Below are 18,295 nucleotides of genomic sequence, written 5' to 3' on the forward strand. Positions count from 1 at the left end.
TCATTAGTTTCAAGCTAACGCTTTTTAATCATAGCTGGAATTGCAGGGGAAAATGGACGTGGGAAGGAGGATGGAGTATGGAGGCAGGAGATTTATACCGGGTCACAGAAAACAAGCATAGAATAAAGGGTTCATGTTTTCTAAAAAATAGAAGGAAAATTTCCTAGCAATAATCAACTTAGGCTTTTACTTTTCCAGCTTAAGACTAATAAAGTCCTCTCTTCAAAAGTGAAAAAATGTACTTTGTAGCAGTTATGACACACAGTATATTCCCACTGCATTAAGAGCACTATTGATTCGTTTTACCTGGTTTAGAATTTCATCCAAATGGAATGATGTAGCATGTACATTTTTGTTTCTTATTCCTTTTGCTCAACGTAATGTTTTTGACACTCATCCATGTTGTTGAATGTGTATCAATCATTTATACATTTCATTGGTGCGTAGCATTTCATTGAATGATACTCCATGATTTGGTTTGGTTATCCACTCATTTGTTGATGAGCATTGGAGTATTTCCAATTCTTGGGTATGAAGAGTAAAGCTGCTATGACATTCATGTACAAGTCCTTATGTGGCTATATAGTTTCATTTCACTTGGGTAAGTACCTAATTTGGTTCACATGGTAAGTGTATGTTTAATTATGTGAAACAAGAATGCTGAGTTTTTAAAAGGTGTTGAGAGTAGAGAATCCCAAGGAAAAGAAGAGCAGTGCTGCAAATTACTTCAGGATTTATGTAGAAAATGACATACAGTTAAGGAAAAGAGCAGAGGAGACCAGTACATGGATGGCTCTTTTTCTTTGCACAAGCTGGGCTCATAGTTAAATTAGTACTTAATTTCTCTATGCCTCAGTTTCCTAATATTTAAAATGTAGATGTTGGTATCTAATTTGTAGAGTGTGGTGAGTGTAATCCATACAAAGTGCTTCTTACTGTGTGTGGTACATAATAAACATCCAATACATGAGATAATGAATATTATTATTAGATGAGGACACAATAGGACAGATGAAGATTGAAGTTCCTGCCATAGGTTTGCTGGTTTCTTCCTAGATGCAAAAGGAGAATCGAGTTGTTTGGAGCCAACTGTGTGGGTTCTAATCCCAGCACCATTACTTGCTAGCTTGATGTCCTTAGGATCATTCTTAACCTTCTCTGTGCTTAGTTTCCTGAGCTGTAAAACTGGAGATAACCCTGTACTGCATAAGGTTTTTTATTATTGATAGTGCTATTATTATCATTGTCCATTTTCAACACAAAGAGGGACTTAATCTTACTCAGCCCAGTATCGCAGTGCCCATAATTGTGCTAAGCACAGTTCATTATCATATTCAGATTTTAAAGGCTAGTCCTTATATTGGGAAGGCATATTGTTCAAACAGATTTTGTGTAGCTTGATAGTCAGACATTATAGGGTGAACTGTATTTAGTAATAAACTTGCATAGCAAAGGTTTTTATAACCGTAATGGACTGTCTCCCTTTGTTTCTCGTAAAAAGCTCTTATGGTGGTTAATACCTTCTCCTACAGCCTACAGTTTTCCTGGTCTCACTCAATCAAAGCATTCCATCAAGGAGATTTTTCTTTTTTATGACGTGGTTGGTGTTTATGGGAATAAATTGATGGAGGTCTTTTATCCTTAGCTGCTCTGTGAGATTTATATAACTTAGGATTTTGTTGTGAGGTTACTGACAGCTAGGGGAGGACATAGAATTGTAATGGCACACTTGGACATGAAATAGTCAGGAGCTGTGATGTTTCTGGAGTTTTCATGGCCTAATTGCTGTAGACCATAAAATGCCCAAAGCTCCAACTCTGTCTCACCTGGTACCAGCACTGCCTGATTATTATATGATGTAGAGAAGGGCTGCATTGGTGAAGAAACTAAAGAGCTACAATGGTATGGAAAAAGTGACCTTGCTTATATGAGCTTTCATGGAAAATTATTTCTTTTAGCAAAGCTTGAACAGCACATAAATGAGAATCTGGAAGCTGATGGGGATCACAGTGTCAATAAAATGTCCTTAATTTTTGAAAGCCAGAGTGTCTTTGTCTTCATTTTGTTTCTCCAGGTACAAGCAGTAGATATGGGCCTGGTTGTAGTAATAGCTTAACGTGAAACCTGAAGTGAATATTTACATAAAGAGAAGTTTTGAATATGTTAAGTCTATGAAGTATATTAGATATAATTAGACATATGTAGAGTTAAATGGATATGATTTAGAAATCTAGTTGATGAAGGTATGCCAGGTAACCTTGGAGCAATTACTTGACATTAGGTATTTTGTTTTCTATTCTGTAAAAAGCTGTAATAAAAAATATTTCCAACAAAACTTAATGAAAAATTAGTAATAACCACATGATTTACTTATGATAATGCAATAATAAAACTTAGTGATTTAATTTTGCCTGTGAAATTATACAAATCTTCTAATTTTGTTTGGGGACTAGATACTGAAGATAATATTTGAGGCAATAAAATCTTCATCAAATGTGATTGACAAAGTTATTTTTCTGGCTTACTGATTCTTGGATCCTGGAGAATAAAGGTCTCCATTAATCCATTTATTGATTCACTCATTCACTAAATGCTTATTGAACATTTGCTATGTGAGGCACTATTATGGGCATTGGAACTAGAGAGCTGAATAGGATAGTATCTCCTGGTGATTGTGGTGGTTTGAAGCTGTATATACCCCCGAAAAACATGTTCTTAAATCTCATCCATTTCTGTGGGTGTAAACCCATTGTAAGTAGGTTCTTTAGATCAGGCCACTTCAGTTAAGGTGTGACCCACCTCGTTCAGGATGGGACTTAATCCTATTACTGGAGTCCTTAGTAAATAGAGTGAATAACAGAGAAAAAAAAAGCCGTGAAAGTGAGAAGCTGAAATTAATGAAACTGGGGAGTGAAGGGAGAGACCAACAGATGCCACCATGTTCCTTGCCATGTGGCAGAGGAGCCCAGGATCACTGGCAACTGGTCTTTGGAAAGAAAGCATCACATTGAAGATGCCTTGGTTTGGACAATTTCCCAGACTCTACCCGTAAGTGAATAAATTCCTATTGCTTAAGACAAGCCATTTCATGGTAATTACTTGGAGCAGCTTAGGAAACTGAAACATTGATGAAAATAGGCAATAAACCAATGAGGAAATAAATATACAGTACTCACAAGTAGCAATTGAAGGTATAAAGAAAAATAATAAATACAAAATAAGAGGTTTGTCTGGGGTCATAGATTTCTAGGAGGATAGCATAACAGTACAAAGACCTTAAGCACTGTGGCTGAATCAAATGAATGATGGGGTGTTGGACACCTATCCCACCCCAACACCACCAAACAACTCTAACTTACAGTGCATGGGGAGATGAGGACTGAGGTGGGAAAGGGGTAGTTTGTGGGGTGGCAGGTATATAACAAGAGCTATTTTTTTTAATACAATTATTATAACTGATCTTACCTATTCATGTATATCTGTCCAATATTCCAACCAAATGATTTGATTCCTTTAACAGTGTTCCTTTCTTTCTCATCTTTGTACATTTGCTTACATGCCTTTCTTTACCACCAATGATTTCTCTCCTTTCTTACCTTTCCCTAAACGCTGCATTCTTCACGGAAAGTTCAAAAGTGAATCCTTCATGATGCCTAATAATGTTATGCTCTAAAATTCCCATATTACTTGATTTGTACCTCTCTCTATGCATCTTTTTTAGCTGTCTCTGTATTTTAACTGTTTATCATTCCATTAGATTGCTATTGGGCAACAATTATGTCTTACTCATCATGATCCAGCTTCCAGTGCCTAGCAGAGAATCTTGGTTATATTAAGTGAACTCATGCTATGCTTTCATGAAACATACTTGTTCACTTTTCCAGTAAAACTCCAATTACTCCCAAAATGAGTTTTTTTTTAAACTTTGTATCTCACTTGGCATAAAAGAATTGCCCATTTAAAAATTAATGAACCAGTTATTATCATTATTCAACTTTCAGAGAAATATTGCACAAGCTATTAAAACATAATAGTGAATATGGAGAGGGTGAAAAGTTGTAGTGAGATCACACTTCTATGTATTTACTTTTAATATGAATAATTTTTATAAGTGTATGTAGAAATTTCTGGTACAATGTGAAAATATTGATGTTATTGCTGTGTAGAGCAAATGACTTCTGCTGAACATTTTAGAATTATAATTTAGTTTGATAATAGTTATTTTCTTAATACAAGATTATCTCATCCGTACTGTTTACTTTTCTATCCTTACAATTTTGTCAATGAGTAGGAATAATAAATTATTGCCATTGTCATTAAAGACAAAACATGTGCTCTATCATAAGGTCATGATTTCTGTTAGTAATGTGTATTGACTATATGTAAACTGCGGATACAATAATTTGACAGTCTCATTCTTTTGGGACTGCCATTTTAGACTTATGGCTAAAAAGATTTCAGGATTGCCTTCTTTAAAAGTTACATTTAAACTATAATTGTGCATTGATAATTTTGACTTGAATTATTAGTTATTCTAATGTGGATTTGAAATAGCTGTTTTTAAAGCTTAAAATTTGCCCTTTAATTCTTTAGTTTTGTTATAGTTATGCCAAAAATGTAGTGTATGCTCATGGAGGAAAAGGATGCTGTGGTTTTATAGTAGCAATTGAGAGCTTAGAAAGAATGAAGGAAACATATAACTTGAACAGGGATAGCTCTTTTGGGGCTGCTAGACTAATCAAGGGGCACCAGAGCTATTTTATCTCATAGGTAGCTATATAAGATTCTTATACATTCATTATAAACTGATAGATTTATTGGGTAGATATAAGTGATTTAACATAGAAACAAGCAAACATGAAATCAGTATTTTCTATTTTCCTTGATTGGCCTAATGCCATACTTTTCATTAGATTCTACTTCTAAAGGACCAGAAACTGATTTGTGGAAATGGTACAGTGAATGATAAAAAACTATGCTAATCATATTTGAGTACTTTTCCATGCCTGCACAAAAGCCTGCTAATTTGCCAAACCATATTTCCTTAGGCAATCTTCTCAAATGTCTGACTGAAGCTGGTTGAGGGCTAAGTTTAAGGATGTTTCTTCAAAAACATTTGTTAGATTGAATTATTGGTGCATTTTTGGGTTTGACTTTTAGGGCTTTATATTGGGTGGGTTTTTGGACTTGATTTTCCTTTAGTCAATGTTAGTAGAGTTGACTTGTGCAAAGGCCTGAGGTGTACTTGAGTGTTTGAATTTGTCTTCTTGTACTCTTGCCTTTTGTCAAGAGAACATGCATTGTGTAGCCTCATATTTAAGGAATATGAAAGACACATGGAAAATATCTCTATTTAACCCAGAGTTCAGAGTCAAGAGCCTGGCTTACATCAGATAAACCACGGCTGACTCACATATGCATAAGCAAGACAAGACTTATTGTTGTTTTCTCCAGGGTGTTGGAGTTTGCAAGGCCAGATTATTGTGGCAGCAAATGATGGATAAAGGGTTCATGATGTTTTGCTTGTGATTACTTAGTAATAAACTTGGCTCCAATTTGCTAATGAGAAAAATGAGATGCTAACTGATTAAGTGATTTTCTGGGGGTCAGATCAAACTTCAGAAAAGAATCTGAGACTACCTGTGTCAACATTACTTTACTTTGATCCAGGAAATTTTAAATCCGACTCCAAACCAATGAACATCTTTGCTATTTACATCAAAAAGTGGGTTTTCTGGGTAAACAGTTTGCTCACCTGGACAAATAGCTATTTAATCAGAACACCAGTTTGCTCACCTGAACAAACAGCTCTCCTATAAGGACGTCAATTATTTCATCAAGACTTACTTTAATCCATTCACTTCTCTAATCCTAAACTATTAGAACATTAACTGTGTCCAGTTCCAACTAGTCCCCCACTTTGAAAGATCTGCCTTAAACTATTTGAGCCCAGATACCAAAATTGTCTAAATAGTGCTACCAAAACTCTACCTTTGAGATATTACTAAGATCGTTAAGATGTTATTCTCCCCTGCCGATGTGAAATGCACTCAGCTCTGCTTGATCAACAGGTTTTTTTTGGAGGGGGGAGGGGGGTAATTTGTGCAGGAATTGACAGTTAACGTAAATTAGGATTATTCTGTTGTCACAAAAAAATACATTAGTGTCAACAGAAAAGACTATGTATGAGGTAAATTGGCTTCTGGTTTTCTTTGCTCCCTCATAAACTTGTGTATTGATCTATGCATCAGACTATCATCTATAAAGGAAAAGGGTGGGGAGAATCATCTTTAAAGTTTCCAAGTCTAAAGCACTTTTAAAACCTCAGAATTGATTTAAAACTCTGAGGTTTTAAATCATGGTGTATAAAAAATTTACTGGACTCATTTTTTTTTTTTCAGTTTTATTGAGATATATTCACATACCATATAATCATCCATAGTCAATTGTTCACAGTACCATCGTATAGTTGTGCTTCATCACCACAGTCAATTTTTGAACTTTCGTTACTCCGGAAACAATAAAAATAGGAATAAAAATAAAAGTAAAACATCCCATCCCTCTCATCCCACCCTATTTGTCAATTAATTTTTGTCCCCATTTTTCTACTCATCTTGGACCCAATTTTTTTGTTTCCTTTTGATCTCTCTTAATAGAAAATGCACAAACTATAACTTATTTAAATTAGATTTTCTTACTTTGTGCTTTTTTTTTTTTTTTTTTTAACAGAAGTGCCTTTGAAAGCATTGGTATAATTCATTCTTTAAATTAGATGTTTTTCTTGTTATAGAAATTGGTCTATTGAATCTAAATATATTATTTTCCTGGTGTTAATTGCATTCTCCTCAAGTGATAACATTTTGTCCATTTAGAATTCAGCAAATTTGGCAAGCAATATTACCTACCCTGAATAGAAATTACCAACAAGAAGTAGGCAACAAAGACACCTTCCAAGGAAATACCACCTAGCTTAATGGCACCTTGTTTGACTTGGTCTGTTTCCAAATATTTACTATTAATTTGCACACAATTATAATATGCCTTCTACAGATTAGAAACAACAAAAATATTCTGTATGCAAGCTATGCATGCATACAGACAATGATATGCACCCAGAAGTAAGAAGGACCAGTGTATCTACAACAGAGGGACCATGTAATTATTGAAAGCAGCTATATGATCATTAGCTACAGAGTCTAGAGACATTTAAAGATGAGCCAAACAGCCTTACATACCTTGGATTTATGTATAGTGAAATAGCAGGTGTTCATCATAGTGACACTCTGTTATCTGGGTGACACTTAAAGTCTTACCAAGATTATTTAAGAATTTAGAGAAAGGTGTAATACATTTTAGAAATATTCACATACAAAAATTTTGCTTTTTTAACTTTCAGAGGTAAAACCTAAGATGCCTGTCAATCCTACCTAAAATAATAAATTATTCAATGAATTCTAGATATCTGGGGTTTTATAATACTTAGCTTTTTGAAATGTCCTCTAATGTTACCTGGTTTCCTTTCTCTTAGTCTTTTAACAAATTTCCTATTTTAAAGACTATACATATTCCTTTATAAAATTTATAAAAAATTAATAGTTTCACATTGGCAAGGGTTAACTCTTTTATTTTTAGTCTCACTATCAGTTTTATTTCTATTCTCCTCTTTTCTTTTCAAAACTCATTATTTCAAATATATAAGGAGGATCTAACATGTGATTCACTGAGTAAAGGTCAATTCTAAATAGGAAAATGTTATACTTTTGATTTAATCTGTTTTTGATGTAAAGTATTTTTTAAATGAGAGGGATTTTCTCTTTTGAGTCAAAAAAATTTATTTCTTATAAAAAAGATATGAATTGATTATATCTTGTGCTCTAGTTGTAATGATTCTACAACCTTAGCAGAAAATATCCTGGTCTTATTACAAGGTGATGGAGAAGGGTGATGGAGGGAGGTCACATTACAAGGTCACTTTGAAGTCCGGTGTTGTGCCCTTTCAATAGCTTTTGGCAGCTTCAGTGCAAAATCTTTCGTATGCAAGGTAACTAGTGTGTTTATACAATTTATAAGAAGCTTTTAAATATTAAGAACTCAATGTCAAACTTTTAATTGCTTCACTTAGCACCAAGAAAATGCATGTAGAAATGGATGAAAAGAAGAGGTAAAGAAGAATTTTGTATCCTCAACAGATGATAGATGAGATGGATGGAAAATAAAAAGTTTTATTTTCACATTTACAAATAGAAATTTCATAGTACAATAATGATGGCTGTGTCAAAAGGAAAATTTATCAACCAAGAAAAGTGTTGACATTATTTCTGACATAGTACTGATTTATTTCTTGACTGGTTTATTTCAGTTAATGATGGTTTGGGCAATTGATTTATTTTCTGAATTCTCTACAATTATTAAGTATTTTCCAACTAAATGATAGTAGTAATAATTTATAAGCAGCAGTACAGTATCTCTATGGGTATATTCTCCCCAGGACACTGTATATAATAACCATTTTGGAGGTGGAGTAAATGTTATTGTCTCACTGTGTAGGCAATGTCATCTGACTCCTTTTGGGTGGCAATTAAAGTAACAATTGGCAGAGTAATCTGCTGGGAACAGCTTTTGTGATAAAGGAAGTAGAAAATAGGCTGGATTATCTAGTGATCAAAGTCTGAGTAGTGTCAACCAGGTACCCTTCGATACTGAATGTGTGGTCAGAGTCAACATTAATATCTGTTAATCTCTCAAAAGCCCTGTGCAGAACATTTGTTTACTGACATTTTGTTTTTACATCCTTTACATCCAGATGCATCTTAAAGCCACATGCTGTAAAACTAGTAGGGAAAATATGGTTCTCAAACTTCATTGAGCATCAGAATTATCTGGAAATCTTGTTAAAACACACATTACTGGGCCCTGCACCAGAGATTCTGATTCAGCAAGTCTGTGTTGGGCCCTAGAATTTGCATTTCTAACAAGTTCCCGAGTGATGCTGATGTTGCTGGTCTGAGTATTATACTTTGAGAAGTAGATTTTTAAATTTATTTTGAAAACGTATTTTATATAATTGCATACTATAATGTTTTATAGAATCCACTTCTGTTTTAATCATTTGGCTGTTTTCTTCGCCTCATTAGTCTTTGTTTTATTCTTAACCCATAACGTGTCTCCTCACCCCCCCACCCCATTGTCATTTTTTGTTTTTTACGCAAATGGTAGATACTATACACACTTCATATTAAAACACACTGCAGAAGTGTTTTGCTTTTTTTTTTTTTTCTGAAGAGAAGAATTAATTGGTTAGAGGGAGGAAGACTGATTTATCACTCTCTAACAATTTTAGGCATTTAAAATTTAGTGTAGGTTAATGTGATAGAACATGATGACCCTAAATGACCAAGCTAACTCCAAGAGAAGGGTTTTCATGACTTCAAGCACAGACTAAATGTAAGAGGAAAGGCTGCACCAAGATAGAATGAGAGAAGGGGGGAGGGTGGGTTTCAATGAGCCTCATCACCAGGCTATTTCTTCAGTTTGGCAGACAATCACCGCTCCTAGGGGTGAAGATTTCATCTCAGTCAGCACTATCTAGGTGAGGGAGTTTGGGCAAGTTACTTATTCTCTCTGTACCTCATTTTCCTTACTCCCCCCCCCCACCTCAGTAATTGCCTCAAAGTATGTGTTGTGGGATTAATTGAAATATTCCAGATAAAGTACATTAAGTGTAAGCTATCAACATTTTTTATCCTCAGCATTGGAAAAACAGCAAAGAAGCCAACCTGTTCCTTCTTAGAACATAAAACCAACTGCTCTTACTTTAAGGATCTATCTTGTGCCCTTTACTTCTCCCTAAGAAGTGGTTGCATGCTTGTGAGTGGTGTCACTACAGTACAGGGGTAGTGGAGTGCAACAGTGGCCTGGAATGCTTGGGCTTGTGGTGGGCATGGTCATAAAGTTATGTAGGAAGACAGATTTCCAGAAGGATTCTCCATGTTATTTTTCACAAGATGGAAAGTGGATTAGGTGGTTCCTAATCCAGTATGACCAGTGTCCTTATAGTGAGAGGAAATTTGGACAGAGACAGATGACTGACACAGAGACAGAGAGATATGGCCACGTGATAGAGGCAGAGATTGAGTTATATCAAGGATTGCCAGCAAGCCAGCACCAGTGGAAGCATGGCCCTGCTGGCACCTTGATTTTGGATTTCTAGCCTCCAGAACTGTGGGAAAATAAATTCCTGCTGTTTAAGCCAACTAGTCTGTGGTACTTTTTTTTTTTAACAGAAACCCTGGCAAACTCATCTTAACTAAGATACCTCATCTTAACTGATAACATCTTCAAAGATCCTATTTCCAAATGGGGTCACATTTACAGGACCAGGGGTTACTTGTATATTCCAGGCCCAGTGTGAGAATCAGCCATTTCTCCAAGGAGCCCTTGTTCCTTTTAATGGAGAGTGATATTAGAAACCAAGATGTGGACTTTGCGTGCTGATTGCTACAGGAATCCATTGCTTCTATACCCTCTCAGCTGACAGAGCAAGGAAATGTGTGTGTGCACTACACTAGAGGTTGAAGTGATTTCATCTGGATTCTGTGATTTTATCTGGATTCATTTCCTTTCTTCCACCCAGTTCCTCCATGTTAATTCAATTCTGAGACAGAAATTTCCTTCATAGAGCATGGTGGCTGTATCAACTCCAGAATAGAAGTCCCAAGGGACAAAGTCTCTTTCCCATAATTCCCCCCAAATTCTCACTGAATCTCATTGGCCCCTTTATGTCACATGCCTACTTAGAACTGATCACTGTAGCCAAAAGAAATGGGAAGTGTTTATTGGATTAAGTCTGGATCATGTTTTCCTCACTAGAGTCAGAAGTTTGATCCTGTTTGAACCACATAGGCTAAGAACATGGCAACCAGGGATTTTCAAATGGCTAGTAATGAAAGAAGAAAAAATATAAACTGTATGGTTGAAAATAACAATTATTTACCGCAGTTAATTATTGCTACACCCATGAATTCAGAAATTTTAAATATGACTACCATTAATTGGGAAGTTTGAAAAAAATAAGATAACTACTTTTACAAAAAAGATGCATCAGTAAATAGTTTGGACTGTATGGATAGCAAATGAACAGTCATAACTTCTGAAAATTGAGTGGTACTTTACTAGATCTTTGCAAATGAGTATTTTCTGCTTTGAAACTACGAATACTTAAATTCATTGCCAGATTCCTTTCTGGTTTTGCTTTTAAAAATAATTTCACTTTTATAAAAATGGAGCATTTTGTCTGAGAGGAGATAAAATCTGTTGTCCTTTCTGGTGGTTGCTTCATTTTTACTGTCTACATTGGTTTTCTTTATTTATCTCTTTCAGGAACATATTCAACGGGAAAGTAGTCAGCTTACTGTTCATTCATCAAAATGTTAAAGCACTTACTTTTTTTCACTTCAAGGAAGGATGTAAAATATTTAAAAAGGAAGGACTATAGGTTGAAAATGCATTATAACTCAAACCACTACTGTGACCTGAGTTCTTATTTTCTCTCAATAAGGTTTTCATACCCCTTTTAAATTATGCCAACAATTAACAGAACAAAAATTCCAATGTGAAAAGATTATTTTAAATTTGTTCTTTGCACTAGTTTTAACATATTAGCTGCCACCAAAAAAGATAGCATCCTGATTTTTGCCTGAAAGCAATTATTGGTTCCATATATATGTTATTCTATTTTAATTTATTTCACTGGTTTTTAAAATATTGCTCACTCATTCTAACAGCCAAAAAGTACACAAAATAAAATACTAAAGGTGCTTCTAATTTAAATTTGTAAAAGCACTACCATTTAAGTCCCTGTGAAATATGTTCAAATTGTGGTTGATCCGCAAATATCTTGGTGACTTCTAAATTTAAAATCCATGTAATGGAAAGAATCATATTAGTAACTCTGACTTAAAACTTTGGTTATATGGAACCCTTATAAACTGAGACATCCATAATTATTTTGGAGGAGTATAACTTATTGATACTTTGAATACTTTGAGTTATAACTTTTTATTTATTTATTTATTTTTGAGCTCTTTCGACAGCACTCTTTCCCCAAATGTATCACCCACTTCTCCTCTCTCTTATGTAGTGGATACTGGGTATAATTTACTCATTTTTAAATGACAATTTTAAAATTGTCCCTTTTCTGGGTGCTAAATCTTTTCATAAACTGAAGTTTTATCTTAAAAATGTTCCAATATGTATAAGTTCCTTATTAATATAATATCCACTGAATATTTTAAGTAAATAATACTCACACAATATTTTAAAGTAAATTTTATTGACATATAGGTTTTGAAACCATTTGATATACTGGACATAGTCATAGCTGTTTTTACAGACTTCATTTGCTCTTTATATTTTAGAAAGTTAGGGATTAAAATCTCCACTTTAGATAAGAGGAAACTAAGGCTTAGGGAGCTTTAGTTAATTACTTAAGGTCAGGAAGAGGCAGGATTCAAATATCTGTAAAACATGTCATATTGTGTCTAAAACTAAGAAATGGAAGTGCCATTGTAACAGACAAAAAAATCAAAATAAACATTAATTGTTCAGAAACACCATCCTCCCAAATTCTCTTGGGCTCCTGAACATCTTGCTGGGTGTGCCAAGAACACAAACTTGACGGCTCTGTACCCATACCATATCTCAGGGCAGTGTTTGCAGGAAGCAGCCTTAAGGGTTAAGGTCCTGCCTCCCACTGGACTAGAGCAGGCTTGCTTACTGCTAGCTGTAAGAGCAGTGGATTCCTTCATTTTGGAGTTCCTCTCCTGTATTTTTAGCCCCCTAGGATTGTGCCTTTCATTTAGTGAGCACACAGAATATGTTTGATGTGAGAAGTCAAGCACCCAGAGTAAGTTAGTAAAAGAATAAAAGCCAGGAACAACTTCTCCAACCATTATCTCATTGTGATCTCTGATTATTCTAAAAATCAAAACAAAACCAAAAAAATTAAATTCAATAGTAATAATAGCTAACATTTCCTAGTACATACTATGTGCCTGGTAAGTTCTCAATGCTTTATGTTGTTTTAACCCTTTCAACAACACTTTAAGGTAGGTAATATTATTCCCCTTTCACAAATGAGGAAAACTGAGGCCTACAGGCATTAAGTAGCTTGCCAAGGTTACATAGCTAGTAAATGATGGAGCCAGGCTTTTGTTGAAAGAAAAAGTTGTCATGCAATTTAGGATCTCACAGCTTTATTGAGTGATTCATGAATATGGTAGCATCCCATTCAGAAAGTAGGAGGGAGCGGCACCCAGGGGGTGGAAAGGAGAAGCTCATCATGTGGCAAATGCTGAAGCAAGTGAGGAAACATTGTTATCCCTTGACATTGTTTCCTTTTACTTAGAGGAGGCCTTATAAAGTGTGGAGCAGGTGGTTGCTTAGGAATGAGGATGTTAGTTGGTTTAGGAAGGAGGAAATTAGCTGGAGATAACGGATAAAGAGCTGGCTGTATTAAAATTTTTTATTTATTTATTGGGCTAGTGGGGCATTTACAAGAAATAGAAACTTGCCATGGGGCTTTTCTTGGCTGCCTCCATGTTGGGCCTACTAGATTTTATTTACCGCTTCCAATGCAGCCTCTCTGGCCGTCCCCAGGCTCTCAATCACCTCTTCAGCTCACAGTTAAAACTCTTACCATGAATTTTGGTAATAAATGGGAGCTTTTACAATGAGTAACTCTTTGACATTTTTTCATCAAGAAATGTAGAAGAGGAAAAGAATTTGCAAGTAAAAGGACCTTGCAGATGCTTCTGATACATCACAATTATAAACCCAAGGAGGACCCTGTCATAGCAAAAGGACTACACATGACTGGGCAAATATCACCTATTACTAATTATGTTAGGGCTGTCTGTACTTCATAATTCTTATGAAAGTGGCTTTCCTTGACAAGAATCAACACCACAAATATTATTCCAAGTCCCAGTGTATAAAACAAAAGCCAAAACAGATGTTCAGATGAATGAGTTATAGGAGCTCAAGAATGAAATTACTTAAGGTGACCACCCCTAGTTTCTTATTGCTAAGCGTCTGGGGAGACAGTTTGTAGCTGCCCTGGGTCAATGTCTCAATAATGACTTACAGAACTTTTTTTTTTTTTTTTCCCCCTTCAGGCACTGAGATTCTTTCTCATTTTTGGAGTTTTCCCTGGGGACAACTGGGACTCTACAAACATCTAAAGTCCCGGGAATTGCAAAAGACATGTAAAAACTTTGAACAAGGCAATTTAGGGAAGAGAATGAAGTGAGAAAAAAAAAAAAAATGATAGGATCAAACTGAAAGAAAACCGAACTGCAGCGGTAAGAGATGTAATTTAAAGCCGGTTGTTTTCTTGCGTCTTTGACTCTTCCACTCCAGGAGCGGCGTGCCCAGCTCTCGGGGTAACTAGGCAACTATGTTGCCCTGGTAACCGGGGAAGCCTGAAGGGCGTCAGCTACGAGGTCTCTGGGCCAGCGCTCCCCTAACCCGAAATGATCCGGCATGGTGAGGCGCCGCCGAACTCTCGCGAGAGCTGCGTGGGGCCGTCTAGACGCGTCTTCGCGGTTGCCCTTAGGGACTGCTGTGGGCCTGTAGGGGGCGGGGGCTTGGAGCGGGGCCGATGGCGGCGCAGGAAGGGATGTCCGACTCGCCCTTGCGGGTCCTGGAAGAAGCGTTAGGAATAGGTTTGACTGCAGCTGAGGAGACCGCAGACACTGTGGCCGCCGAGGGCGCCTACTACCTGGAGCGTATCCTTCCCGCGTTGGCACCGCCTGCTGGTGCGGGCCGCAGTGACGGGTGTTGGGGACCAGGGCGCGGGCTGCCTACCGGGGGCGCCCTTTGGGGCGTGGGGCCAGCGAGCCAGCACAGACGCCTGTTGGATCTCAAGGCGGCATCTTCACCACCTCAGTCCCTCTCCCTGTCGCCAATTGAGTTTCTAACCTTTTAGGAGTTAAGCTGCCCGATTCCCTTAGAAGGGTTGGGAGACCTTCCAGGGCCTCGCACTTAATGAGCACACAGTACACTTCGGATGGGAGGTTAAAGCGGCACAAGAAATTGATTCACTTCTCTTTTCACTTGGTGGTGTTCCTAAATAAGCTCTGAAGCCCTCTCAACCCCACCACATAAATTCAGAGAACATTAGGAGAGTAGTAAAACCTCTGCCTGTGGGCTTTAAGAAGCTGAATCTCAGAATGCCCAACCCTTGTTCCTATAGATTGTCCAGTAGTTTAAAGCTTAAATGATTTGTTTCAGTAGCGTCACCTTTCAGTGTAGTTTTAATTTTGACTATTTAATAATAATTATTAAATAACAATAATTACTTTTTTCCTTGAGCAATCAAACCATGGCCTGGTGAGCAAACATGAAGCTCAGAGATTGTTAGGAAGGTAACAGATATGGATGAGTGATTGTCAATGGAATTACCAGAAAAATTGGGTAATCCATATGTGGATAATCGTTTTTACTAGTTCTTAAGCTCCTACCTTCTAGGTGTATAGATTAATTGTACTGGAGAGATGGGGAGGGTTTATAGGAAAAAGACATCTAACTCCTTTCTTTATGCAGGTAGTAAAGAGATGGTTATCTGTTTTATTCTTAAAGATATCAAGGAAACCCCAAAATCTCCCTTATATCTTTTGTTCAACTATAATCCCCTTGGCTTTAATTCACAACTTCAGAGATCCAGCATTGATTCATTTTTTGAGCTTTGGCAAACTGATTAACTTGTCCTATCTCAGGTTTGGTATGCATCTGCACTATAGAGAGCTTTGAAGAGTTTAGTTGGATGCAAAAATTTGAATACTTTGGAATCAATTTTGATTAAATATGTTGATACTTTAGTATCTTAAATGAGAGTTTATACTGCTTTTATAGCTCTTGCAGGCTTTCTTTTTCAGTAATATTCTTTATATTTCAAAACCAAGTCAAATAACAATTATTTCTGAACTTACCTACATCAAGTATACAGTTAGCCAGAGTCCTTGCTAGGGAATGCTAACCTGGCATCCTGTCATTATTGGTGGCATTACCATTCTGAAAACAGAGAGTTTGTTAATGTGAGACAAACACAATGAGGTAACATTTTACAAACATCTTTGTGAAATAAATGGTGGGGTTCCAAAATAACACAACTTTTAGCAGTGTACGTCAGGTTTACTTACTGTGTAGGGAGGTCACAGAATGACATGTGCCAACGTTTAGTAGTTTTTAGCCTGTCTTACAAAGACTTCTCCAAATAGCCACATTTACTAATATAAGCAACTCTAGACCTCTCGGGATTTTACTGTCCAGTCTGTGAATCATCTAGCCCCTGTGCTTTTTTTCAGTTTCTTTGGTTGGCTGATTACTATTTTGTGTTTCAACCAAAGGGTTGTCAGGGATTAATGTTAAGTTAGTCATTTAACCAGTGAATTTTTTTTATATTTGGTATTCAGGTAAGAGGTTCATCATGGGAGAGGCTTTAATTCTTAGTTAAAGTAAAGTTGGAGGATTACTTGTGAATGCCAGTTATCCCTGATCCCTGGGCTCTGTTCACATGCATAATTAACAGTTGATTCTATAATGTTATTTGACATTGTTTCTTAAGGCATTTATGATAGTTGCTGAAGTGAGACTTTCTTGGGTTTAAAGTCTTTAGCTCTCAGGTAATTTAATTGAACTGTTGCAGTGGATAAATAAAAGTCATAATATGCACAAGTGAATCAGAAACTGGATGTCCTCTACTTTGCACATAATCATTTCTAATCTACTGCATTTGTTACTGGACTTCCCTTATTTATGACTGAACAGATAGATGCTCCTAGTGCATGAGACAGTGAGCTATCAATATTGAACAAGGCTTTGAAAAAGTTTAACTTGGATTCTCCAGGATATCACCCTCTTTTTTTGCTCTTACATGTTCAAAAATAAAGAGCATTTATAGACTAATATGCTATATTAGTCTATAAAAAGCAGAAACAGCCAGGGTCACTATTGGGGTAATACCTTCATTAATAAAGGCTTCTTGTTCTTTATGACATTTTAGAGAATGTATTCAAGAAGAATAATTCTTACCCAATGTGGTGGTTTGGAACTGTATGTACCCCAGAAAAAACATGTTCTTAAATCTAATCCATTCCTGTGGGTATAAACTCATTGTAATTGGGATCTTTTTTTTTTTTTTTTTAATTAAATTCAGTTTTATTGAAATACATTCGCACACCATACAATCATCCATGGTATACAATCCACTGTCCACAGTATGATAACATAGTTATGCGTTCATCACCACAATCTATCTCTGAACATTTTCCTTACATCAGAAAGAACCAGAACAAGAATAAAAAATAAAAGTGAAAAAAGAACACCCAAATCATCCCTCCATCCCACCCCATTTGTCCTTTAGTTTTTATCCCCATTCCTCCACTCATCCATACACTAGATAAAGGGGGTGTGATCCACAAGGTCTTCACAATCACACTGTCACCCCTTGTAATCTACATTATTATATAATTGTCTTCAGGAGTCCAGACTGCTGGGTTGGCGTTTGGTAGTTTCGGGTATTTACTTCTAGCTATTCCAATACATTAAAGCCTAAGACGTGTTATCTATATAGTGCATAAGAATGTCCACCAGAGTGACCTCTCGACTCCATTTGGAATCTCTCAGCCACTGAAACTATTTCATCTCATTTTGCATCCCCGTTTTGGTCAAGAAGATACTCTCAGTCCCATGATGTTGGGTCCACATTCATCTCCGGGAGTCATACTCTGCGTTGCCAGGGAGATTTACACCCCTGGGAGTCGGGTCCCACGTCGGGGGGAGGGCAGCGAGTTCACCTGTCGAGATGGCTCAGTTAGAGAGAGAGAGGGCCACATCTGAGCAACAAAGAGGTACTCAGGGGGAGACTCTTAGGCACCATTACATACAAGTTTAGACTCCCCTTTGTGGTAATGAGCTTCATAAGGGCAAGTCCCATGCTCGAGGGCTCAGCACATCAAACTGTCAGTTCCAATGTTTGTGACAACATCAACACCAGTCCAGGTGAGGATGTCCAACATATCCGCACCTTCCCCCAGATCCTCGGGGTTGGGGAGGGGGAGGCTGTAAATATATTTTTTATTATCTGCCCAAATTACTCTAGGATGTGTCACTATTTCACTCCAGCCTATACTAACCTACTGTATCTCACTTCCTATTCAAAGTTCCATGCAATTGTGGTGTTTGAACAAATCGACTGTAGAGTTGTACCATTTAGAAAATTTAGATCCTGTACCAA

At 36.6% G+C, this 18,295-nt stretch overlaps 1 protein-coding gene across 8 annotated transcripts in view; it reads left to right on the plus strand.

Annotated features, from left to right (window-relative positions):
• The first annotated feature begins 14,654 nt into the window (after positions 1-14,654).
• SPAG16 (sperm associated antigen 16) overlaps positions 14,655-18,295 on the plus strand; it is a 1,128,509-nt gene continuing 1,124,868 nt past the window's right edge. For 7 of the 8 annotated variants that reach the window (XM_037849693.1, XM_037849694.1, XM_037849698.1 and 4 more), the window contains exon 1: positions 14,660-14,786. In XM_037849693.1, coding sequence (XP_037705621.1) covers positions 14,660-14,786 — 127 coding nt within the window. Of the gene's footprint in view, positions 14,787-18,295 lie in introns of all 8 variants that reach the window. The other variant, XM_037849695.1, reaches the window with a different exon arrangement.

The sequence above is a fragment of the Choloepus didactylus genome, chromosome 9 (assembly GCF_015220235.1).
Source record: "Choloepus didactylus isolate mChoDid1 chromosome 9, mChoDid1.pri, whole genome shotgun sequence".
Lineage (NCBI taxonomy): Eukaryota > Metazoa > Chordata > Mammalia > Pilosa > Megalonychidae > Choloepus > Choloepus didactylus.